Source organism: Geotrypetes seraphini, chromosome 1, assembly GCF_902459505.1.
Source record: "Geotrypetes seraphini chromosome 1, aGeoSer1.1, whole genome shotgun sequence".
Lineage (NCBI taxonomy): Eukaryota > Metazoa > Chordata > Amphibia > Gymnophiona > Dermophiidae > Geotrypetes > Geotrypetes seraphini.
The window spans coordinates 324,979,800-325,006,857 of record NC_047084.1 but is presented as its reverse complement, the minus strand read 5'-3'; the positions used below and the strand labels follow the sequence as shown (position 1 = coordinate 325,006,857).

General features: G+C 40.8%; 1 protein-coding gene across 3 annotated transcripts in view; it reads right to left on the bottom strand.

The window, feature by feature from the left end:
* STPG2 (sperm tail PG-rich repeat containing 2) overlaps nucleotides 1-27,058 on the bottom strand; it is a 538,570-nt gene that overhangs the window by 450,905 nt on the left and 60,607 nt on the right. For all 3 annotated transcript variants that reach the window (XR_004540512.1, XM_033957447.1, XM_033957456.1), the window contains exon 5: nucleotides 11,001-11,116. Coding sequence is in view for 2 of the 3 variants with exons in the window: in XM_033957447.1 (XP_033813338.1) it covers nucleotides 11,001-11,116 (116 nt within the window). In the remaining variant the exon portion in view is untranslated. The remainder of the gene's footprint in view (nucleotides 1-11,000; nucleotides 11,117-27,058) is intronic.

Below are 27,058 nucleotides of genomic sequence, written 5' to 3'. Positions count from 1 at the left end.
GAATATTTCAGTGAGACATTTATTAATTTAAAAAAAATTCTTAGCCACTTCAACTTACGCAACTTACAAAATACAATCATAAAATGACACACACACTCTGCCACACCATTTTCATGTAGTTATTCTCTTTCCTAGATGGCTGGTAACTGACTGTTGGAGTTCAAGAGCAATGCTGAGTTCTTGAGGAAGGGAGAGTTTCCTCTGAAACAGAGCCCTGTCGAACTACAAACAGCACACTAATGTATTCTCAAGATTTTGAAGATATCTCGCTGAAAACAACGAAGGATAAGTAAAACACAACTTTTTGAGTGTGGAGCAGCTTAATGTACAGTGAAGTGGATAGAACATGTATTGCATTTGATAGAACATTTATTGCATTTGATAGACTTTTGACGCTAAAATTTTCTAAAGCAAGATTGAGTTTGTAGTCTTCATTGGAGTATCACATTACTCAAGCACTTTTTGTTTACACATGCAAGTCACATTTTAAAGAGAGGCAAGGGGATGTTTCAAATTGAATACCCATTTGGGTTTATCTGAAGACAGCTCTGACTGTGAGGCTTGAAGGAGAATCAGGAGTAAGACCTTCATGGAAATGTAGGTGAAGACCCCTATGAGACCCCAAAAAAGTTATATTGCTTATGAATTCAAGCTTCTGAACAATCAGCAAGAAACAATATGCTTAGGTTCATCTTTGCTCTAGTAGCAATATCTGCTGACAGCATTGGATATTTTGGGGCTTTTTCAGGAAGACAAACCCAAACAAAATGTTCTACCAAAACGTTATCTGAACTGCTAACGAAGGACAATTAAGCTCAGGAAGGAGGGGGGCCTACTCTTAGAAATTATTGAACTTAGTATTAAGAATGCATTGTCAGGGAAATAGAGAGGTCAGATTTGACAGTGGGTGATATCATGCTTCAATATGGCTCTGAGATAAATATGCAGACTATACAATCAATAGATATGATAGATGTGACAATCCAAAAGAAAGGGAGTATGTAATCTGTAACTATGTCGTGCTTTAGGCTAATGAACTAAAGAATATAAGTAGCATACTGGTTGGCTTAAGCTTTAGGATGGATCCATAACAGTAGTGGCCACTCTGAATGTTATCCATTGGCTCAATGTACTGTACTTTGTTATTCCATGAAAATTGACTTTTCTCTATTACTAATAAATCTATATTATATATATATACATATACAGCAATTGGGTTGTTGTGTGAGGTCAGTATTATGAAAAGGTTCGCAGCGCCTTCTCAGGCTTTGTGCCCATTTATGAGTTGTAAAAACTGAGGGCTCTCTTATCACTAAAAATTTAAATTTATAATTATATACAGTGAAGTTATAGCCTTTTAAGTCTTCTGTTATTGATTAGAGGCTATTGGTGGATGCTACAATAATTCTACTCTCTCTCTATTTGAGAGAATCTTTTTGTGGAAGTAATGAAGAAGTAGGGAATTAGAGGCCAGTAAGTCTGACTTCTGTGGTAAGCAAATTAGATTCAAACGGTTTTATTGATGCAAACATCATCAAATGCAACAAATATAACATCAAGGCACTGATTACAAGAATAATGCATCCATAATAATAAAAGGCTAAGTGCGCATGCGCTTTTCAAAGATCGTGATTCCTGGTGGCGTAAGGTGTGCTTCTGTGTCACACCTCACGGCGTCTGCGCTAGCTGGAGGCGCGTGTTCCAGAGACTCCTCCCTCCCGCTGCCGCTGCTCTTCAAAGCAGCCTGCTGAGGTTCGCCAGCTGCTGTAGCGAACCTCGCAGGCCGCTCTCCACCTTCCCGATGCAGAAAAAAAAGTAAATCCAGGTAGGATGGAGGCGGCGATCGGCAGCGACTGCTGCTACTCCTCCAGCCGCCTAGCTCCTCTCCGCCGGCCCCGGCCGGCAGTCCCCTCCACCCCATCCTGATCATGAGGGAGACCGTGCAAAGGGAAGTGCAAGGGGAAGGGGAAAGGGAGGAAGTGTCTCTAGCACCCGTTAATGTAACGGGCTTAAAGAGCTAGTCAAATATAATAAAATAATATACATAATAAAATAAACATATTCCATTTTCAATAAACCCCCACTTTATCTATATGTGACTATGTGTTTGAACCTTTCAATAACCTCTCCCACCCCACCCCACCCAATGGTACTCTCTACCCTACCTTATCAAAACATACCAGTATTATTTTCATTCAATTAAATAAAAGCCCAATTAAGAGACCCAACTTAAAACCGCATTACGGCCCTTAGGATATAAATCTTGCAAATATAAATCCCAGGTTTGTAGAAACAACATATTTCGCTTTATAGTAAATCCAGCATCTCTAGCTTCCCAAATGGCCAACTGATGTAATTGGTTTCGCCAATACCAAAACCTCGGAGGGTCAGGGATCATTCAATATTGAAGTATACATTTTCTAGCCAATAGACTCATTTTCCTACACAGCGCCTTATGTCCCTTAGGCAAATGGCCAAAAGCTTCTGGCAAATCCAAAATAAAGAGGGAAGTAGAACAGCGCAAAGGTCTTCCAATTATCTTTGACATATAATTTATTAATTAATGGAAACACTTTTAAAACAGAGAATGGTCAAGTTTCTGAAATCCTGTGGATTACAGAACTGGAAGCAACATGGATTCACTAGAGGTAGGTCTTGTCAGACAAATCTGATCAATTTCTTTGACTGGGTGACCAGAGAATTAGATAGAGGATGTGCGCTAGATGTGGTGTATTTAGATTTTAGCAAAGCCTTTGACAGTGTTCCACACAGACGTCTAATAAATAAACTGAGTGCCCTCGGGATGGATCCCAAAGAGACAGGCTGGGTCAAGAACTGGTTGAGTGGAAGGTGACAGAGGGTAGTGAGAAAACGGATATTACCAGTGGTGTGCCTCAAGGTTCTGTTCTTGGGCCTGTTCTTTTTAACATTTTTATAAACAATATTGCTGATGGTTGTCAGATAAGATTTGCCTCTTTGCGGATGATACGAAAATCTGCAATAGAGTAGACATGGTGTGAATAACATGAAGAAAGACCTGGCAAAGCTTGAAGAATGATCTGAAATTTGGCAGATAAAATTTATTGCTAAGAAATGCAAGGTCATGCATTTGAGCTGCAAAAACTCAAGGAAACGGTACAGATTAGGGAGTGAAGAGCTTATATGCATGACAGAAGAGAAGGACTTGGGTGTGATTGTATGTGATGATCTTAAGGTGACCAAACAGGTTGAAAAGATGACGAAGAAAGCTAGAAGGATGATAGGTTGCATAGGGAGAGGTATGCCTAGTAAGAAAAAGGAGGTATTGTTGCCCCTGTATAAGACTTTGGTGAGACCTCATTTAGAATATTGTGTACAATTCTGAAGGCCGCACCTTCAAAAAGATATAAAAAGGATGGAGTTGGTCCAGAGGAAGGCTACTAAAATGGTATGTGGTTTTCATCATAAAAAGTATAAAGATCTCAATCTGTATACTTTGGAGGAAAGTCAGGAGAGGGGAGATATGATAGAGACATTTAAATACCTACATAATGTAAATGCGCATGAGTTGAGTCTCTTTAATCTGAAAGGAAACTCTGCAGTGAGGGCAAAGGATGAAGTTAAGAGATGATAGGCTCTGGAGTAATCTAAGGAAATACTTTTTTACAGAAAGGATGGTAGATGCATGGAACAGAAGAGGTGGTGGAGACAGAGACTGTGACTGAATTCAAAAGGGCCTGGGATAGGCACGTGGAATCTCTTGGAGAGAGAAAGAGATAATGGTTACTGCAGATGGGCAGACTAGATGGGCCATTTGGCCTTTATCTGCCATCATATTTCTATGTCATCATACACACATACAGAGTGGTTTTCAGTGTCTTCTTCAATTTCTGAATATCCAAAAGTACTCTCAGTGGTCCTATCAAATTATTCCCCCCTGAAATTGAGATAACAGATGCTCTCATATTTTCGTATTTCTACTGGTGCAAGATAGCTGAAACAAGATCTACATAGATGGATATGGTAGTCTCATCCCATTTGACCTCTCCTCCAGTCTTACAAATGGCCCGCTGGACCCGCTCCTTATCAGCATACTTATGAAATCAGACTACCATGTCCCTAGAGTAGTTGCAGTCCTGCAGGCCTGCAACCCTGTGCATTCTGTCCAACTGATCCCAAATGCTTCCTGCAGTAGTATGGTGAAAATCTACTGTGCCACCTCAACAGATCGGGCCTCTACTACCGATTCTGGAACTCCTTTGATCCACAGATTGCATCTGCGAGATATATTCTCAAGATCTTCTAGCTTAAGAGTCAACTTCTCCTCAGCATTCATCTTCTCAACAGAGGCTTACAAACTGAGAAGCTCTTCACTTTGCTCAGTCAAATGCATCTCCATGTCATCCACTTGATGAGTAGTCTCCACTAAATCATGATGCAGCTCTTCCATAACCATCTAAATCTCTCCCCTCATTGTCTGAAAATCACTTTTAAGCTTCTGAAACCAGCACAAAGTGAGTGAAGAAGCCTCATGTTCAGCTCCAGCTGCTGCTATTTTAGGATCCTCCTGCATCGATGCAGATCTTACCACACTGAAGAAAGTCTTTATATCTATCTGCCACTTTTGAGCTGCCATCGGATAAAATGCCATGGACCTGGAAACAATAAAGTCCAAAAAAAGAAATGGGCGTTTCCTTCACAGCTCAGTGCTTAAAAAACAGCAAATTAGCTCGGGAGGACCTCGGAGCTTCACTTCTATGCTGCCATTTGGAGCATTGTCATCATTACCTCCTTATTCCAGGTAGTTTATTATTCTTTCAGCAGGGCTTCCATTGTCTTTTCAACCACCGAAGCAAGACTTACTGGCTTCTAGAGAAGTCTTTCTGTAATCAGGTTGTTTCTGTTCAAATTGAACCAAGGATGTGGTCATACCATACCACAATCTCTCTGCATCTTGTTGACCAGCCTTCTGCAGGTGGTCTATGTTATTGGGTATTGAATGACCAGTTGCTGGCTGATCAGCAGTTCTTTTCCTCATTATGGCAGGATATTTGGGATTATTTTCTCTTTAATGATAACGAGGCGGTTACTTCTGTGTTACTATGGGATGGTTAGGAGGCAATTTTTTCCAACTTATTCTCTATTACTACTTTTGTATATTCGATTTCTCCAATCCAATTCCGTCTCCAAGAATATATTAAACAAATCTACAAGAGGTCCTGCAAGAATTTCTCCGAGTTCCCTCAATACCCTAGGATGGATCTCGTCTAGTCATGGAATATGGTATACTCTCTTGGTCTAAATAGAGAAGTTGATTGGTCATTCATATATTTATTTATTTATAAATGTTCTATACCACTTAAGAACTAAACAGTTTACATGAGTTAAAACAAACTTAATTATGACAAACTAAAATCATAAAATCAACAGAGGAGAAATATCTTTTCTTTTCCAAAAAACTGTTAAGTCATAGGAATGCGGTGACAAACAATTGTGTTTTTAGCTGTTTCCTGCAGTTTAATGCAGAAAACGATCATCATGCAAGAGTATGAACCAATAGGAGATCAGTGTGTTGATCGTGGGATAACATAAATGCTGGTTTAAGTATTGGTGTCTTTGGTTGGTTAAAAACTATTATAAGCTGTGAGAATTCTTATCTGGTATGGCAAATTTATTTTGTATGAGAAAAGTAATTCCTTATTGAGTTTGAGATAATATTTTTATTATAGTTGTTTTATTGCAGTTTTGGAGATCTTCCTCCTGGAGACACATGTTTCGAAACTCGGCCCAAGTAGGGGAAAACAGATGGATTATAAATGAAGTAGTAAAGATTCTGCAATTTATTTTAGAAGCACTACACATGGGGGAATGTTGTCACCGTGCAAAAGGACCAAGCTTAATCAGAAGCACAACGGTTACTTGTATATTTTTGGAGAGAGGACTATTGTCATCATATTTATTTGTTAACTGCAGATCATAAATAAGATACAACATAATTAATGTTGAAGGGAACAGTAAGTTACTATAATGGTTCCCTGCTGGTCTGAAGTACAGTGAGTGCATGATTGGAGAACTAAGCACATCATGTCTTTCTGCACGGATGCATATGAAATACATTAGTGATATTTATGCACAGATATTATAGTACAAGTGACTTGAGTGAGGTACCTTGCAATAGTATATATGTTTGATTTGGGTACTAATTTAATTTTGATGCTCCTATAGTTGAAACACCTTCTATTAAGCATCAAGGGTGTAATTTACAGACTACAAGGACTTATGCAAGTCAGTGGTGCCAATAATTGGCATTTACACATTTGAGTGCTAGGGACTATTCTATAAATAATGTGCTAAGGTCACTTAGCTTGTAACTGCAAGGGGGTATACACTATATGTGAGTGAAGCATGGGCACATCATGGATATGTTACCAAGCAACATGGGCAACTTATAGAATACTATCAGTTACATGCACTGCATGATACACTTGGGGCTCCTTTTACGAAGCCGTGTTAGCGGCTTTATATCATGCAACTTTTTAGCGCGCGCTAACCCCTGCGCTAGCCGAAAAACTACCACCTGCTCAAGAGGAGACGGTAGCGGCTAGCGTGGCTGGCAAATTAACGCGCGCTATTACGTGTGTTAAACCGCCCTTAGGCATACTAACTTACACAAGCCATTGAGTTCTGCACCAACATGGCTTTCCACAAATATTCATCTTGGCACCAAGTTACAGAATTGACCCTTTTATGTCCACTTTTATATTTTATTTTTACTCTCAATCATTACCGAAGCCTCTTATTGCCTGCAGGATCACAATAAGAGAAAAATAAAAGGAATAGAACAGAATCCTAATAAGCTTCTGCTACCTGTACAAGTCTTGAATTTCTAATAGGACATCTATATGAAAAGTCCAAAAAAGATGCCTATTTGCCTTTTATATAATAGGTTCTCAGATTCAGCCCCAACAGCACACAAAACACACATTTATATTTGCTACAAAAAGAGCATAAATTTGTTCAGATACTCTAGATCAGGGGTGCCCACACTTTCTTGGCTTCCGAGCTACTTTTAAAATGACCACGTCAAAATGATCTACCAACAGTAAAATTTTAAAAAAACACAAAGCACACTGTATGCAGAGAAAATGTTAATTATTTATATTCGGGGGGGGGGGGGGAGTTTCAAAGAGGTCAAGGCAGATGACTTTAAAATATGCAATTTCACCTCAGGAACAACTATACAAAAATAAACAAATATACCCTCTCCCTTTTTATTAAACCGCAATAGCAGTTTTTAGCGCAGGGAGCTACGCTGAATGCCCCATGCTGCTCTCGATGCTCATAGGCTCCCTGCGCTAAAATCCACTACTGCGATTTAGTAAAAGGGGGTCATAGTGCAAAATATAGACAGCAGATATAAATTCTCAAAATAGACACATTTTGATCACTAAATTGAAAATAAAATCATTTTTCCTACTTTTGTTGTCTGGTGATTTCATGAGTCTCTGGTTGCACTTTCTTCTTCTGACTGTGCATGCAATATTTCTTCCCTCCTTTCTGCCTCCTGCATGCTTCATCTCCTCCAGGCCTCATTCCATTCCCCAACTAACATCTCTGTCCTTCCATGAGTCCAATTTTTTCTTCCTCTCTCCCTGCCTGCCCCCTGCCACCCAACACACTCCATTCCCTCCCCCTTTTCCTTCCTCTCTCCCTGCCCCCTCCCATTTCTTTCTTTGTCTCCCTGCCCCCCTTTCTTTCTTTTTGTCTCTCTGTCTGTCTTTCTGCCTCCCAGTCTTTCTGTCTCCCCGTTCTGCCTCTTTGTCTTTTTGTCTCCCTGTCTATCTTTCTGTCTCTCCGTTCTGCCTCTCTGTTTTTTTGTCTCACTTTTTTTCTCCCCAAGCCACCACCGGGGCTGTCATCTAGAAACAGGCCCCCAAACTACCGCCGACATCTGGAAACAAGCCGCCATTGCTGCCGAGTTCTCCCTGTTTCCCGACGCCGCAGCCTTCCCCCCGGTGTCAGTTCTGACGTCGGAGAGAGAGTTCCAGCCCACCCACCTTCCTTTCAGCCCAAACTATGCCTTCAGAATAACTTATTGACAGTCCCCAAATATAAAGCCTATTTGTTTAGAAATAACTTAGAGTGAAGCTAATAACTTAATTCCTCAATCCATGCAATACTCAAAATAAAGACTCATATTGCATGACCCCTGGCTCACTACCAGATCTCTTATGAGGACCCGGCTATCCAAATAAGCTTTTTACATCAAATTAACAAATTCAGGAGAAAAGGCCTTACTAGGCATCACTGAGTCCCCTTTAGGTAACTCCATCTTACATTTTTTGGGCTCCGCAGCTTCCACGATCTTATGCTTAGGTATGCTCCTGTTCCAGGGCTCCAGGAAAGATTTCTTCATAGTAGACAGGCCCCATGAGGTTCCTCAGCCCTAGAGACCAAAGGGGAGGCTATGTCCGATGCTCCTGCCTCCCCTTCATGTGCTGTGTAGCATGTGGTACAAGGATGCACTTCTGGAATCTACTAAGCTCAAGTCTGGCATGAAAGTCTGGGGTAAAAGAGACTAAGGACTCTATCCCTTCTGGTTTTGTGGCCAAACAAGGTACGTTGAAGGATCTGGAGAACTTTGAAAAAAATCAGGAAATCCAAGATGGCCACCATGACAGCATTTTGGCGCCAAAAAAACAACTCAAAAATGCCCTCAACTAAAAGTAGAAGACTCAAAAAACAGGATTTTAGAGGTGGTGACCCTAGGAGATATGGAAGAAACCTTCAGAAATAGGTTTTACAGACTCCCCCGATTTTGCCCATGGACTGTAATAACCTTACTCACTCTGACATGTGCTCTGAAGGTACTGCAGCCTGCCTCAGCTCTAAGACGTAGCTGGATTCAGGAGAAAAGTCCTTGCCTTAATCAGCCAGTCCTCCAGACGCTGAGATCTTCAGGTTGCCATTCAGACCAAAGTTTGACTGATCCTCAACCCCTGCAGAACCACACACACACAGTGGGGGAGGCAGGATCGCAGCTGGCACCCTGAAGAGCCCCACTGAGTCCCCTGTGAATGCCTAACTGCCTGCGCTCAAACCCCTGTAATTCGGGAGGCAAGCTAAAGTACTAGCTATACAGACCCTGAGCTCTACAATAGTTTCTGCAGGCTAGCCAAACAGGTCTCAAAGGGATTAACCTGCCAGCTGCGGACCCAAGTCTGCTTCTTCTCCATGCAGGCAGAGTTGTCCCCTCACTGGGATGCTCTGGTGCACTGATAGCCACAAAAACTGTGAAAAATACCAAAAATAATAAAGAAATATACAGAGCAAATCAGAAAGACACTTTCTGGCTAGCGCGCTGAAGTAAAAATTGAAAGGGGCAGCAGATCCCTCTGGAGAAAGAGGAGGAGTTGAAAACCTGCAACATAAGTTCTATTTTATGATAGTTTCTAATTTAAACACTCTACTCTATTATTCATCATTTATATATACTCTAGTCTCCTGACTATTTGTAAACTATTTGTAAACCAAGTTGAGCTCCGATGAGAGATGACCTGGTATATAAACCAAAGACTAGATTAAATTAGATTCCTTCTGCACAGCTTGCAGAATACCCTACTGTCCAGAATGTCACACATATTGCATTGGAAGAACAACTTTGCGCTGTTTTTGAAGCAGGTATAAATGTGTGTTTCTCCATACAGAGTAGTCTGTAGATGCAGGAAAATCTTTGTTATCCACCTATGGGGTAATTTAATAATGCCAGCAAATGTAAAAATGCCTCCCTCTAAGATGTAGATTGTACCATATCATGTAATGACAAGATTCAGCACCATCCAGCACTCGAGAGAATTCACACAACAGAGCTACAGACTAGTAGCACAGCCATTAGGGGGAGCCTTAGGAGCCTGGACCCCTTTCCCCAACTTGTAACTATGGGCTCAGGCACCTCTTCAAACTGCAGCACCCATTTGATGGTTGGCAGAGGTGTCAAAACCCCACCAGCCAAAGAGATTTGCTACCAAAGCTGCCCCCTCATATTCATGTGGGACATGAGGACAGAGGAAGTAGGTGGCGTGCTTCTAGCCATGACCCCTCCCATGCTCAATTCTTACACAAACTGAGCATATGCGAGGAGAACTTTACCTGTCCTACAGAAACATGTGGAGGAGGGGGTGGCTCCAGCAACAAATCTCTTTGTTTGGTGGGACTTTGGCATCTCCACCAGCAAAGGTATTATTTATAACAGAGGAGGAGGAAGGAAATGAGTTTCCCCCACCCCAAAAAAATTAAACAAACAGATGGTTGACTATGATTTGCTACAGACAAATTATGGCTCCAGTGGAAGATATTTTAAAAGCTAACTGTTTCAAATTAGAAGAGAAAAACTAAACTGATTTCTCTTATATAACATTAAAAACTAAGGGGACCTTTAACCAAACTGCAGTTTAAAAAAATGGCCTTAGCATATCCTTATGCAGGCCATTCCCACATACTAAGGCCATTTTTCTACAGGGATATAATGGCCAATTTTTCCATATTAATGGCCACATGACAATTTTCCCATTAGCTTGTGAGCCCCTACTGCCACCCATTAGGAAGATGGTAAGGGCTCCTGCATCTAGCATTAAAAAGTAAACTTATTTTTTAGCACATGGGTAGCATGCACATATGCAAAAATTACCACAGAATGCTGCATGCACCCAGCAACAGGCCCTTTTTGGCTACGGTAAGCTAAATGTCAAGCCGCCCGTTCTATTCCTATGGGCGGCATGGCATTAAGCATGCATTGCTCAGCAGAGCAGCTTTGTAAAAGACAACTTATGTGAATTAAACTATTGTAGCAAAGTAAAACAGAATAAAATCTGAGTGGGGGGTAAAAAGCTCAGGATAAGCCTGAATTTTTAGAGTAATGACAGCCTTTGAAATCAACGGAATTAAGCTAAGAAGACTGAAAGTCACTTATTTGAGGGGTAGATGAGATGGAAGGAGATGTAGTGTGCTATGTTATCACTTACTGATCTATTTCATATTCTCCAGGTCCAGGTATATCAAATTTCTTGAATTCAGTTCGTTTTGTTGTACGATTACCAAAATGTACTCCTTTATACTTTGAAGTGGCATGTGCTTCTTTCTGGAAAAAAAATAGAAAGACATTAGCAGAGCCGCCAATTTTTGAGAGGGAGATTTTCAGACATGCCTCCAGCCCTACCCACTCCACTTCCTGGCACACCTCAATTCCACAGTCTTCCTCCAATTCTTCAAGGCATCAACAAGCTACTTCCCCCTCCGTCGGCAGTAGGAGCCATTTTAATAAAATGTCATCTCTTGCTACCATGAGACTACATGAGATTTTGCAGCTCTTGCCACAACACTGGTCTTGCACTAGCAGGGGATGACGTCTTACTCATATTAATATGTCTTCTGCTGCTGACAGAGGAGGAGCAGAGACTGTCAAGGGTGGCCTATCCAAAAGCTGGATATTTTCCATTGCTATATTGGAGATTTCAGGACAATGAGGGGTTTTTTTCATGGACCCAAGCCATGTCTTACACTACATATGGCAGATGTACTTCCAAAAACTGCCATATTCTAATCAATAAATAGAAAATATATACAAGGGTGGTTTGAAAGTTTGGTAAAAAAGCAAGTGATACAATATAGTCTCTATCAAGGGCCATGCACTTAATCCAACGAGTTTCCAGTTTTTTTCATTCTGTTGGGAAAATAGGTTTTGTCAAACTGTGCAAAATACTCACTAAAGGCATCATTGACATAAAGGACTGGGACGCTATGTCATGGAAATTTACCAAACTTTTTAAACCACCCTCTTGTGTGTATGTATGTATGTATGTATATGTATGTATGTATGTATATATATATATATATATAATAAAACCTTAAGCCACGCATGCGCACTTCTACTTGCGTGTTCCGTATGTCCGTGGCCGGAAGAAGTGCGCATGCGTGCCTACAACTGCCCCACACTCGCAGCCCTCTTTGCATTCCAGTGGCAGCAACTGAGTGGTGGGGAGCAGCCCCGCTCCACCCATTGACCCTCCACAAACCTTCCGGCTCCAGCAGCATAGGCAGCACTTTAAACACGCTGCTTCGCGCCCTTCTACTGCTGATTTCCACTGCCGCGTCTCTGATGACATCATCGAAGACAGACGCGGGAGAGGAAATCAGCAGTAGAAGGCCGTGAAGCAGCATGTTTAAAGTGCTGCTTACACGGCTGGAGCCAGGAGGTTTGTCGGCGGTAGGAGGTGCGGATGGGAGGGTCAGGAGCAGGCCAGATCGAGCAGGACAACGCAGTAAAAGAAGGGGGAGGGGCCGAATGGAGCAGGCCAGATCGCGGTAAGAGAAGGGAAAGGGGGGTGGTGGAAAATGCTGCTACTGCTACACAGGGACCTGGAGGGGAAGGGAAATACCGCTGCTGCTTCTGAACAGGAAAGGGGGGGGGATAGGAGGAAAATGCTGTTGCTGCTGCATAGGGAAGTGGGATGGAAATGCTGCTGCACAGGGAAATGGGAAAAAAATGACAGACAGACAGCAGGAGGGAGGGAGACAGAAAGAAAGAAAGACACAGGAGCAGGGAGAGGGACAGAAAGACAGACAGAAAAAAGGGGCCAGGGAGAGAGAGAGAGTCAGCGGGAGGGAGACAGACAGACATATATTCTAGCACCTGTTAATGTAACGGGCTTAATGACTAGATAAACCCTAAGTGGCGCATGCGCACTCCTACCTGCGTGTTCCGTATGTCCGTGGCCAGAAGGAGTGCGCATGCGCGCCTACAACTGCCCCACACTCGCGAAGGGAGAAGATACAGAAACAAAGATAGACTGACAGACAGCCAGGGAGAGAGACAGGGGGCCAGGGAAGAGACAGAGACACACAGGGGGACAGAGATAGAAAGAAAGGGGGGCAAGGAGAGAGATAATAAACATAAAGTAAGAAAGAAAGAAACGCCTCAGCGACCCATTGTGCTAAAAGTCTACACATCTATTCTAGCACCCGTTAATGTAACGGGCTTAAACACTAGTGTATATATATATATATATATATATATATATATATATACATATAAATATATATAAACACCTGTATATACAACCCAAAAAATATACAGGAGTGTATACTTTAAAAATCCCACATATTGTTTAATAAAGCACACAAAAACTTGAAGTATGGGACCTAAATCTTTAAATAATAATATAATATGAATTTAAATTAATATATTTGTGAAGTGTTTAGAATTCAACTCTCCTACAACTGAGCCACACAAGAGTGTCATATCATAATTTCAACAAGAAGTGGAACAGAGCAAGTCGTTTCTATACCACATAACCGAAGTTCAATGTGGTTTACAAAATTTAACAAATAATACAAACTAAAGAAAACAAAAATGATTGGAGCGATAGACAAATAGTTGGCAGATATTTGCTTTTGTTCCATTCAATATCTTCAATGACACAACTATAAAATATATTTTCTGCACAGAGACAGCATCTTAGATCTCATCTCTCACCTCTGACCAAGTGCTATCTTGGGACATGCCTTCCAGCCTGCCTGAATAAATGTAAGATCCAGAAGAAACTCTTTTAGCCTTGATGAGCCACTCAGGATCAGCACTGAAGGGCGTAATCGGTAGTAAAAATAAAAAGGTGGGTGTTGAGGGTTTGGAGAGCCCTCTGGATTTTCCTTTGGTTGCAAATGAGAGATTGTTGGGAGTGAAGTGTGCAGGAATCAGCAAGATTGTCCTACCTGGATCCTTAGAGAGTTTGGGGAGCCCTCTAAATCCTTTAAACTTTTGGCAAAGTAGGAGAAATATATGTTTATGTATTTTGATGAATCAACTTTTTTATCCAGTAAAGCAAGGTAATGTACAATAACTGAAAGCAATAAATTAGCCAGAAAAGAACTTAATTGGGTATAGGACAAGTTAAAAATCACACAAGAAACATAAATCAATCTAATCCAGAGCAGCAAGTCCTCAGAGATGTAATTAAGTAATCATTTTGTATCTCCACACCACCCAAGATCCCAGGCCCACTGACCATACTTTCCTGAGCTTATTAACATCTCCAGAACAGGTGACATCTAACTTTATAGACATCTAACTTTAACCAGGCTGCTAGCTAAAGAGTAAGTATAAGCAGTATTGATAACCATTTTGCCTGTAAAATTTACCAACTGCACTGCACAGATACAAATTAGAAGTACTGCACAAATTTGTTTGCAACCATTTCCAGCTACAGGAGAGAGAGAGATGAAGGATTTTGTATTAAGTTTAAATCCTCAGCTGAAACATCCTGTTGAGATACATGTTATTTTTGTTGTGAACGTCAATTAAGTTTTCAGTAAAGGTTCTGTTTCAGATAAGAAATGTAGAAGGGCATTTTTGAAAGAACATCCATGGTAGAATTGGGATGTCCTGCCCATAACGTCTAAAAATCAGCTGTCCATTTCACAGCAATTCAACAAGAAAGAAGTCAGAATTTACTGTTTGAAAATATGTGAGAAGGACATTCTTGCACTGAAAACCAAAATGAACAGCCGTTTTACACAATGAAACATCTAAAACGGGAGAAGGGAAGAACTCCGGTCTTCGAGAGTCGTATTCCAGTTGGGTTTTCAGGATTTCCCCAATGAATATACATGAGATCTATTAGCATGCACTGCTTTCAATGCATATTCATTGGGGAAATCCTGAAAACCCGACTGGAATATGGCTCTCGAGGACTGGAGTTTCCTACCCCTGATCTAAAATATGAACAACTAAAAAGCAGGCACAAAACATCTGTCTGTCATCATTTCTACAAAAATGGCCAGAGCAGAGGGACAGCCTAATGATAAGTACAGTGGGCTTTAAACAATAGAACCCAGGCACAAATCCCATCTTCATTCTTTTATATGTTATTGTGAGCTCTCATTAATGTTCATGTCAGAGACTCACAGCCATGTGAGATATCTCATAGCAAAAGACATAGCCAATGCTCTGGATGTCACACCACTGTATCAAAAGCTGATCGTGCCATAAACTTTCTGGTTTGAAGTAGATTATGAGTACTCTTCTGGAAACTCTGGAAATCACCCCGGCTATGCTCTCTAGAAGCATGTCAAAAAGATTGAGCTGATTTTTTTAAGCTGAAGCCCGAGGCTTCTGAAGTTTCGTAAGGGCATATACATCAAGGATTTTTGGTACTGGAAAGATGAATGTTGACTGCTAGCTGTGGTCTTTCAGTACCGGCAGGTAGATTTATGACAGGTACCACAGTGATGCTGAGGATAGGCCAGTACCAAGGGAGACAGTAGACTTACTGATGTTGTTCGATGTAGTTGAGTCACAGAAATAGCAACGGTACCGAGGTAAAAATTAGAATTTGTACAAAGCATCAATGGAGTTAAAAGAGCACAGAGTGAGGATAGAACAGTACTGTAAAGTCTCTGAAGCTATTTAAGTTGGGCCGGTACCGAATAGAGAGCGAGGGCATCGAGGCCAACTTCTTTGCAATTGCCTGGCCAGCCCTATACCGTACAGTTATGAATGCATATGTTGAAGTGGATGCACCGGTGCTATCTGCCATTAACTTAGTTGGCGAAAGAAACCAAACTGTTACTGTTAACAAGCAGACATGGGGTGAAGGAAATGGGTGCATGGTTTCTTGAATGAAAGGAGAGGAAAATAAACATGGCATGGCCAATGTGGTGCTATGAATATCATGATACCTGGCAAAGCTTGAGTAGAGCTTTCCTGATGAGAGGTAACAGAGGGAATGTATAGAGGAATATGTCCCCCCAATGAATGAGAAAGGCATCCAACGGAAAGCAGTTGGAGATATAGAGCCTGGAGCACAATTGTGGAAGTTTGTTGTGGTGGGGGGGGGGGACACAAAGAGATCTATGTCCAGTGTTCCCCATTTGAAGAAAATCTAATGTCAGACAGTTGTGCTGAGAGACCATTCATGAGGCTGAAAAACTGCTCAGTTTGTCTGCCAAGACGTTCTGCTTCCTTGCTAAGAAAACTGCTCTGAAAAGTATGCTGTAAGCAGATGCCCAGTTTCAAATCTCGATGGCTTCCAATGGAAAGGGAGTGAGATTCCATGTCTCCTTATTTGTTCAGATAGAATATTGCACTTCTTGGTGAAGGAGACAATTCTGGAATATTTTAAGAGCATTGCCAATTGCTCGGAGTTCTGGAAGATTGATATGAAGTGTAGTATGATTTGTAGTGAGATCATACACCCTAAGTGTGGAGGCTAAACAGAAAAGCACCCCATACCAGCACTGAAGCATCTATTGTTAGAAGATTTTGATGGCGGGGGGGGGGGGGGGGAGGGGCTGGAAGGGAAGATCTCGAGTGAGAGTGACAGAGTCTGAGTAACTTAGATTGGAGCAGACAGCTCCTAAGCTGCACAGTTCCCTCATTCACAGTACATGACAATAAAATGATCAAACAGTGGAGTTGTCAAACCTTCACCTGTATCTTGCCACATGCGGAATGCAGACCATACAAGACTGTCTGGCATCAGCATCAGCTTTATAACAAAGCTTGACTATTGCAACACGTTACTAATCAACATAACACAAAAAGAAAAGAAACGTTTACAAATAATTCAAAATATTGCAGTCAAACTTTTACATAATGGTAAAAAGTATGACCATGTAACTCCTTACTTGATTGAATCGCACTGGCTCCCCATTACTCATCGCATCACTTATAAAATTTTGTTGCTGGTATTTAAAACTCTATCTACGAGTGAACCATCATTTATAAATCGGATGCTTATCCCGTATAATTTATCACGCACTCTTCGATCTTTAGCGCAAGGATTACTGGTAGTCCATTCTTTAAAAGTGGTAGGCACCAGACGTCATGACATGTTTTCAATAGTGGCCCCCCAAACTTGGAACTCTCTACCACAATATATAAGAGATGAAAAGGAACTCAGTCTCTTTAAAAATAAATTAAAAACTTTCCTTTTTAAAGATGCTTTTAGTCTCTAAAACAAATACTTTTCAAATAGTGTAGCTAAGTCATCCCTCCTTATGTCTTTTCCTTGAATGTTCCCTTTTCTTCTTTTCAAAACATTTACTATGTAACTTTTCCCCTTTTATCCTTTTGTGTTCTTGTTTCGTCTGTTTAGGAGTCTGTTTTTTACCCTTTTATATAATATTATTTGTATGTTTTTTAATATGTTTATATATCTTATTGTAACTCGCTTAGTAAATTATGGATAGGCGATTCATCAAATTAATAAAATAAACATAAACATCAGACTCCGTTCCCCCATGCTGGATTTTCTTCTTCTCTCACCCCATACAGAACAGAGTATGGTGTAATGGTTAAAGCTATAGTCTCAGGACCCTGAGGATGTGGGTTCTAATCCTGTGCTGCTCCTTTTGACCCTGGGCAAGTCACTTAATCCTCCATTGCCCCAGGTACATTACATAGATTGTGAGCCTGTCGGGACAGATAGGGAAAATGATTATCTGATTTGTAACCTGTTCTGAGCTCCTTTGGGAGGATGGGCTCAGGTTCCACTATTCTCCCTCAAGGTATCAATTCAACAGCCACATTGTGTTTCCATCTTCTTTCTATTTAAGCATCCCCTGTATCTTATGTTCACCAGTCACCCAAAAGTAACTTGTACTGGCAACTGGTCAGGCATTACAACTCCATTATCTATGTACTTCAGAAAATACACAAGTTATATTGGGTCATTTAAATCACTAAATATCTCAGTCAATGCTCCCTCTAAGGATTGGCTGAGTGTATGCAAATTTTTTCTCATGTGAGCGACAAGTTCTAAAAAAAATTTTTTATGTGAGCAACAAGTTCTAAAAACCAACAATTTTCCAGATTCACAAGTATTTTTGTGAGCGATGTGACTAGAATGTATAAATGATTTCTCACGTGTTTTGTTTAGAAGGAACATAGATTCCAATATTATCTGTATATTTGTGAGCTGAGCTTACACAGGGTGATGGTGGACTTTAAAATTATATACATATGAACAGATAATTTATACATTTAGTTCAGGCCCATTGAATAAAAATAGTGCAAGTTAAGTTAAATGCTGGTGCTTAACTTACTACTATTACTTATCACTTGTATAGCACTGCTAGACTTATGCAGTGCTGTACAATAAAACATTCAAGAGACAGTTCCTGCTCAGTAGAGCTTACAATCTAATCAAACAAACAGGACAAGCAGGGGGTTAGGGAGGTTCTCAGGCATGGGTGAATTACAAGCAAGTGAGGGTTAGGAGTTAAAAGCAACATTGAAAAAGAGGGCTTTCAACCTGAATTTGAATACGGCCAGAGACGGAGCTTGACGTAGTAACCCAGGCAGTCTGTTCAAGGCTTATTGTACAGTAAAAGAGAAGGAATATAATCTGGAGTTGGCAGTAGAGGAGAAGGGGTACAGATAAGAAAGACTTGACTGATGAACGGAGTTCCTAGGGAGGCGTATATGACAGATAATAGATACTCAGGAGCTGCAGAGTAAATGCACTTGTAAGTCAATAAGAGGAGTTTGAACTGTGACGTGAGCAAAGTGACTGGCAGAATATAAATTGTGCAGCCGAATTTTGAACGGATTGAAGAGGAGAGAGATGGCTACTTGGAAGGCCTATGAGAAAGTGCAGTAGTCTAGGCAAGAGGTGATAAGGGTGTGGGTAAGGGTTTTGGTAGTGTGCTCAGAGAAGAAGAGTTGTATTTTGGAGATATTATAGAGAAAGAAACAGCAGGTTTGGCAGCCTGTTGGATTTGTGCAGAAAAAGAGAGAGAGAGAGAGAGAGAGAGAGAGAAGTCAGATGACCCGAGGGTTGCGAGTTGGTGAGACTGGGAGGATGAGAGTGTTATTCACTGAGATAGAGAGGGGGAAGAGGAGAGGTACATTTAGGTGAAAGGTAAGTAGCTCACTCTTAGCCATATTCAGTTTTAAGCAGCAGTGGGTCATCCAGGCAGCAATGTCGGACAGGCAGGCTGAGACTTGGGTCTAAATTCCTGTAGAAATTTCTGGTGTAGCAAGGTAGATCTGGGAGTCATCAGCGTGGAGGTGATGTTGAAAACCATGGGTAGTCCAGTTAAGAAGGTGCCGGAATATTGGTCCAATAAAAAAAGCCCCCTCTTTCGCAAAGGTGCGCTATGATTTTTAGTGCGCGATAAATATTATCACGCACTAAACGCTAACACGTGCATGTTATCCTATGGATGCGTTAGCGCTTTGCGCATGTGTTGATTCAGCGCACGCTAAACACGCGCTAAAACGCTTAACGCACCTTTGTAAAAGGAGCCCAGAGTATTTGTTCCTATGTATGTCTGTTCTAAATGGGTATAATTACATTTATACATTCATTAGCATTGTAATTCAATACCTTCATGTGCAGAAATATATCTATATAAATGTTTTCAAGCCAATATTCACTTATTTGGCACAGCTAATGAAATGGTTTTAGTGCTACTTAAGGTTCAACCATAAAAGCACTTTAAATGTTAATCCAAAGGAGCATATCCTTCTTTTGAGACTTAGGACATTTTAATAAAATTGTCTGGCATATGCAGTTTAAATCAGTGCATTAAAATAATATAAATTGAATATTACTTAACTCACTAACCTAAGCTTTACTCAGGTGAAAAAAAAAATCCATCTGTAATGGAATTAAAAGGCCTCTTAAAAATACTGACATGAACTGAAGAATAAATTGATGCACTCTTAATAACTCTAAATCACCAAGCTCTTTATGCCAAGAAATGTTGACAATACCTGCTTCAAGGTCATTGTCAACTTGCTAAGTCATTAGCAAATAAAATATGACTTAATTGAAGCAAACTCAGCAAGGAGCTGCATTATTTTAAGTGAGAACTGTAATATAACTTGAAGAAAAATTACTAATCGCCACTCCCGTTGACAATGAAATGGATGAAGAAGGTGCTTTGCAACTTTTTCCTAAGAGTTTCCCGTAATTAAATATGGAAATAGGCTCTGTAAAGAATTAAAAGTCTCAAAGTGCATTAATTCAGTCACTAATGGGCTGCTTTCCAGTGTTGAAACATTTAGGTATTTCACAGCATGTGACCAAAAGTAGCTAATACATCAGTTTCAAAAGTTCAGCAATGTTTTTATTTCAGTACCTTTCTCTATACGGTTAACCTACACTGCTTTCCCAAGAATCAGAAATGTTCTAAATGTATCAAGATGTCCATAGGGAGAAGCATTAAAACTCTCACTTTCTCCTCTCCATATTAAATTATTTTCTTAATATTAAAATAATGGAATCTGAATTATTTTTTCATATATAGTTTTAACATTTACAAAGTGATGTTCATTATTAGTAATTAATTGCAACCACCACTCAAAATTTTACCATTTATATTCGTCCTTCCTGCAAACTGGGTCCCACACATCCATTAGAAGTGAACCAACTTTCAACCACAAATCTGCAGAATATCAATCAATTTTGGACCCTGCCCTGCATTAATGCAGGCTAGATCAAATGAGGCACAGAAAAAACATAGTTACTTACTTGTAACAGGTGTTATCCGAGGACAGCAGGCAGATATTCTCACATGTGGGTGACATTATCCACTGAGCCCAGTTCAGATGGTGCAAAAATGTATTATCACTTTAAATGACTGAAAAGTCTCATGACTGCCCATACTGTGCATGGGACCATCAGTTCAGTAAAAAAGCTAAGAAGCAAATTAGGGCAGGTGGGAGGATTGTGAGAATATCTGCTTACTCTTCTCAGATAACACCTGTTACAAAGTAAGTAACTGTGCTTTATCTTAGGACAAGCAGGCAGCATATTCACACATGTGGGACTCCCTAGCTGCCAGGATCATGCTTATAGGAGAATGTGTTGTTTTCTCATGAGCCTGGTGAAACTAAAAGGGATGGTAGGGAAGCTGGTGTTTAAATGGAGAACAAATTTTGTAAAACAGCTTGGTCAAATTGACTAACTGTTCTGGAGTGATTTTGTAAGCAGTACTAGGATGTAAAAGGTATGAATGGAGGACCAAGTGGCTGTTTTACAGATGTCCGCAACGGGAGTGGAATGTAGATGAGCTACTAAAGCTACCATTGCTCAAACTTTATGAGCAGTGACTCAGGCTTCCAGTGTCAGCTCAGTCTGAGAATAGCAAAAGGAGATACAAGTTCAAAGTCTGTTTTGATTGAATGACAGGAACAGCTGAGTAGAAGTTCTGTGAGGTTTGGTCTGATCCAAGTAATAAGCAAACGCATGTTTACAGTCTAATGTGTGAGAATGTGGTCTTCAAAAGAAGACAGGAAGAACTATAATTTGGTTCAGATGAAATTCCAAGAATTTGGGATGCATGTGAAGCACCTCCCTATCATGGAAGAATGTTGTATAAGGTGGATCTGACACAAGCATTTGAAGTTCACTGACTTGGTGTGCAGTCGTGACAGATATAAGAAATATTACTTTCAAGTGAGAGATGCAGATGCAAGTGGTTCAAAAGGAGGCTTCATCAGAGTGGAGAATATAACATTAAGATCCCAAGATACTGGAGAAGGCTTGATTGGTGGTTTCGAATGAAATAGGCCTTTCATGAATTTAGAAACTAGAGGATGTACTGATAATGTTCTTTTATCCAGAGGTGTATGAAAAGCTGTAACAGCACTGAGATAAACTCTGATTAAAATAGTTTTGAGTCCCGAGTTAGAGAGATGGTCTAGAACAGATGGAAGAGGACAAGTGATTGGATCCAGTGAGTGGAAATTACACCAGAGTGTGAAGTGAGTCCACTTGAAACAATAGCAGCATTGTGTGGAAAGTTTTCTAGAAGATTCAATGATGGCTGACACTGGTGCAGATAGTGGGAAAGTATCTAGTTGCTGAGAGAAAGATACCACTGTGAGAGCTAACAAACATAGATTGGGATGGAGAAGAGAGCCTTCATTCTGTGTGATGAGATCTTGTACATTGAATTATAGAAACATGATAGCAAATAAAGGCCAAATGGCCCATCCAGTCTGCCCATCTGCAGCATCCGCGATCTCCTCTTCTCCCTAAGAGATCCCATGTGCCTGTCCCAAGCTTTCCTGACTTGAGACACAGTCTTTGTCTCCACCACCTCTTCCAGGAGACTACTCCATGTTTCTACCACCCTTTCTGAAAAAAAAAAAAAATTTCCTTAGATTACATCTGAGCCTATCATCTTTTAACCTCATTCTATGTACTCACTCTGGACTTTCCTTTTAAATGAAAGAGACTCACCTCATGTGTATTTATGCACCAAACATCCCCTCTCTTGCCTTTCCTCCAAAGAATACATATTGAGATTTTTAAGTCTGTACCCATACAACTTATGATGTATACCAACAATCATTTTAGTTGCCTTCCTCTGGACTGACTCCATCCAGTTTATAACTTTTTGAAAATGAAGTCTCCAGAAATACACAATATTCTAAATGAGATCTCACCAGAGTCTTATACAGGGGCATCAACTTTTTCCTATTAACATAGTAACATAGTAGATGACAGCAGATAAAGACCCGAATGGTCCATCCAGTCTGCCCAACGTGATTCAATTTAAATGTTTTAATTTTTTTTCTTAGCTATTTCTGGGCAAGAATCCAAAGCTCTACCCGGTATTGTGCTTGGGTTCCAACTGCCGAAATCTCCGTTAAAACCTACTCCAGCCCATCTACACCCTCCAAGCCACTGAAGCCCTCCCCAGCCCATCCCCCACCAAACGGCCATACACAGACACAGACCGTGCAAGTCTGCCCAGTACTGGCCTTAGCTCAATATTTAATATTATTAATAATAATAATAATTTAATATCACATCTTTTCTTTTGTCGGGAGTGGTCTCTATGATTGTCCTCCATACATACACCACCCCCACCTTCTAGTTTAAATGCCTTGAAACATATTGTCTAAATTTCTCTGCAAGGTTTCTTTTTCCTGCTGTAGTAATATGTAGCCCATCAGTGCAATATAGCATCTTGTCCTTCCATGTATTTCCTCATCCACCTATGTACCTGAAGCCTTCTTGATGACACCAGGCTTTGAGCCATCTATTAAAGTCCTCTGTGTTTTTCACTCTTTGCTCTCCCTTTCCATATGCAGGCAGTATTGAAGAAAAAGCTAAAGTGTTTACAAAAGGTTTCACGCCCTCACCAAGCTCCTGAAAAGCTTTCTGTGCTGCAAGTGTGGAGTTGTTGGCCAGGTCATTTGTTCCCAGATGGATAACAACATCAGTGTTAAAATCCGTGGTTTCTTCCTTAATTATAGTCTGTATTTGCCTGGAACTCCTGGTAGCTGAGGATCCTGGAAGACATTTCATTATTTTGGTCTCCTCGCCTTGTGTTCCAAGGTTAATGCCTCTGATGATGGAATCCCCCAACAGTAAAAGTTTTCTGTTTTTGGCTTTTTTATTTGTGCTTAGGGTGCGCTTGTTCTCTTGAGTTACCTTCATTGGTTCCAGCCCACCTCCCTTCTGTTTTCTTGAGTATCGCAGTGCACTAGTGGAGTGAAGAAATTCTGTAGAGGTAATATTAGTGAAGGTGGATGTTTCTGTGTTATATGTCGCAGTCTTCCTGAGCCTACTGTGACCCATTTATTCCTGGGTTGTTTTATTCTTTGAGGTAGAGGTGGTAAGTTGGTATGATTTTGTGGAGCGATGGAAGCTGCTTTAATTGTATTCAATTCCTGTTTAAGTTTGCAGAGCTCCTCCTTAATACTAGCAAGTTGAAGACAGATGGGGCAAGCCTTAAGCCTCCAAATAGTGTGTCTTGGAATTAAAGCACCACAGTGATTGCATAGAATAAAGGGCATCTTTATTGGTTGTGAAGTGACCTGATTTGAGTAATCCTGATTATTTGGGTCTCTATATATGAACAGTGGTCCCTGGGGTGGATGGGACTATAAGTCTTACCCTTATTCCTATGAAGGGAAAGAGGAAATAAGATTTAACAAAGGAAACAGAAGGGTTAATTTTTTGTGTTTTTTTGTTTTTTTAAGTAAGAAACAGGGAGGAGGAGAAGAGAAATTAAGCAGATATGATGCTGAAAACAGTGAAAAGAGCAGAATATGAAATGCTGAGAAACTTAGCTTTTAGAAATTCACAGAGCAGCCTTGTTCACAGCACTGTCCCAAAGATAATGCAGTTAACCTTAGTAATAAATCAGAGCCCCTCCCTTCTACACCTAATCAGCAGAAAACAAAGGCTGAAATGGTCATTCTTTTCACTATACACCCAAGCATCCTTCTAGCTTTTGCTGTTGTCTTTTCAACCTGTTGGCCACCTTAAGATCATCACATACTATCACACCCAAGTCCCACTCCTCTTTTGTACATTTATAGAATTTACTTCCTTTTTCATTAAATATTGAAACCTCTTTACCTAGAATTAAAAAGTCCCTTAAAGCCTATTTATTTCAAATGGATTTTGAATGTGAGTTAAAGTGTTTGTGTGTGAGTGTGTGTGTATGGGGGTTTTGTATTGGGGTTTCACTATAGGGAGGCTTTTGAGATGGGTTTTTCTTTTTATGATGAAGTTCTTTTCTATTTTATTTAGATTTTTTAATATTTTTATTGTAAATCACTTTATTTACTTGTGAGATAGTCATATATAAAATAAATACCTAGACAGAAAACAGAGTGGGTTTAAATCAGACATGGGCAAACTATGACCCACGGGCCATATCTGGCCCATTTAGTTTTTTAATCCGGCCCACTGAATTTGTCTACCGTAGTTTTCACTCCATAAGACACACTTTTTCCACTCAAAAGTGGGGGGAAATGTCAGTGCTTCTTATGCAGTGAAGATACAAATTTTTACCCCCTCCCCAGTACCTTTTTTAAACAACCTCCAGTACCTTTTTAAAACACCCCACCCGCCCGCCCCGTTATACCTTTTAAGATTCCCCCTTATAGCCTAGTGGTCCAGTGTGCATCGGCAGGAGCAAGCTTTCCGCACTCCTGCCTGGGTCCGTGCCGCTTCCTGAATGGCTGCCGTCAGTTCTTGTGGGACTCGTGAGAACTGACGGCAGCCATTCAAGTAGCGGCATGGGGCCAGGCAGGAGCGCGGAAAACACGCTCCTGCCGATACACGCTGAACTACCAAGCTATAAGAGGGATTTAAAAGATACGACGGGGCGGGGGGTTGTTTTAGGTACTGGGGGGATTTAAAAAGGTCCGGCCCCTCTGTCAAATTTAAGAACCCATTGTGGATTACGAGTCAAAAAGTTTGCCCATCCCTGGTTTAAATGGTCAATATTCTCAATGGAGAAGGGCAAACAATGGGGTTCCCCAGGGGTCTGTGCTGGAACCACTGCTTTGTAACATATTTATCAATGATCTAGGGATGGGAATACACCCAGCACGCCTAATTTTATACACACTTACCCCTTCTTTTAAAAACAAAGCTGCTGGTCCTAAAGCCATTTAAATCTCTATGGGCTTCAGGACAGTTACCACAGTAGCAGCCACTAGTGTAGCTTTGTAAAAGGAGAGGTGGATTACTGTTTGGATAAAATTTAATAGTTGGAAGGTCAAAAAATTGAAAAATTAATACTTGCTCAGTTAACTCCAAAATATTTGTCTGGTTATATGTGCAATATTGATTTCCTTATGAAGAAACTTAATGGAAAATGTTGATATGATCTATTCCTTGGCATTCAGAAATTTGTGATTGCTTATCAGTTGCACTTTTTTAACCAATTACACTCTAAACTAAACTAAACCTTAAGCTTATATACCGCATCTTCTCTATAAGAATAGAGCTCAACATGGTTTACAGAAAATTAAAGATAAAAATACAATAGGGATAGGGATAATATAGAAGGAAACGAAGATCACAATTTTGAAAAAGCCAAGTTTTCAGATGTTTACGGAATAATTGGAGAGAGCCCAGATTAGAGAATGACAGAGGGCAAAAATTTGTCCCCATCACTGCCCCATCCCCGTGACCACCGTCCCTGTCACCACCCCATCCCCATGACCCCTGTCCCTGCCCCATCCCCATGCCCGCAACCGCTTTCCCCGCCCCGTCCCCTTGACTACTATCCCCGCAACATCTATATAAGCCTCAGTACTGCAATATTTACCTTATTCCTTCCTTATAAATCTATGTTCTGGCTGCTGAACTAGAGAAAGAGATGTTCAGCTGGCAGGGCTTTGTTTATAAATTTTTATCAACACAACTAATATACTACTTTATCCTAAAGCAAAAAAAAAAAAGAAAGAAAGAAATAGAATTTTTTTTTTCTACCTTTGTTGTCTGGTTTCTGCTTTCCTCAACTTCTCATTCAATTCCTTCCATCCACTGTCTGTCTTCTCTCTGCGTCTTCCATTTGCTCTGTTACTGTGCCTCTCCCTTCGCCCCCCAATTGGTCTGGCACCCATTTTCTTACCTCTGCTTCCCTCATAGTTTGGCACCTCTGTCTTCTTCCCTTCCAGTGTCTTCTCCCAACTCTCTGTTCCCCATTTCCTTTCAGCGTCTGTTCCTCTCCACCCCCATTCCACATCTGTTCCTTTCTTTTCCACCACCATCCTTCCCTCTCACCATCTCACTGCCCTTCAGCACCCCTTGCGCAGCCTGAGAATCTCCATTTCTCCCCCTTACCTTCACGGCGCGTTTTAAGTTACTTTCCAGAGTAACTTGCTCAAGCCAGCCGAGCCTGCTTGCAATCGGCAGGCTTGAGCAAATTACTTTGGAAACTAACGCGCCGCAAAGGTAAGGGGGAGGAAGGGAGATAGATTTGGCCGGTAAGTAGCAAAGAGGGGGCTGCGCGCGGTTGATGACCGCACGCATTTCCTCTCTTAACTGCGGGGACAAGGCCATTCACTGCTCCACAGGGCGGTGGATGGCCTTGTCTCCGTGCCTGCAGTGAGCACTTCCCCCACACACACATACACTGTTTCGGCAGGTTACCCGCAGCTAGCCACGGGTAACAGCCACACAACTGGACAGGAAAATTATTCCAAAGCTCAGTAATGTTCTTTTGTAACAACTTCTAAATTGTTTTATGTATCGCTTATTGTAGAGTTAAGTCATATTTGCTAGTATTCCTCTGCCCTCCAACCTAGCCAGCTGAT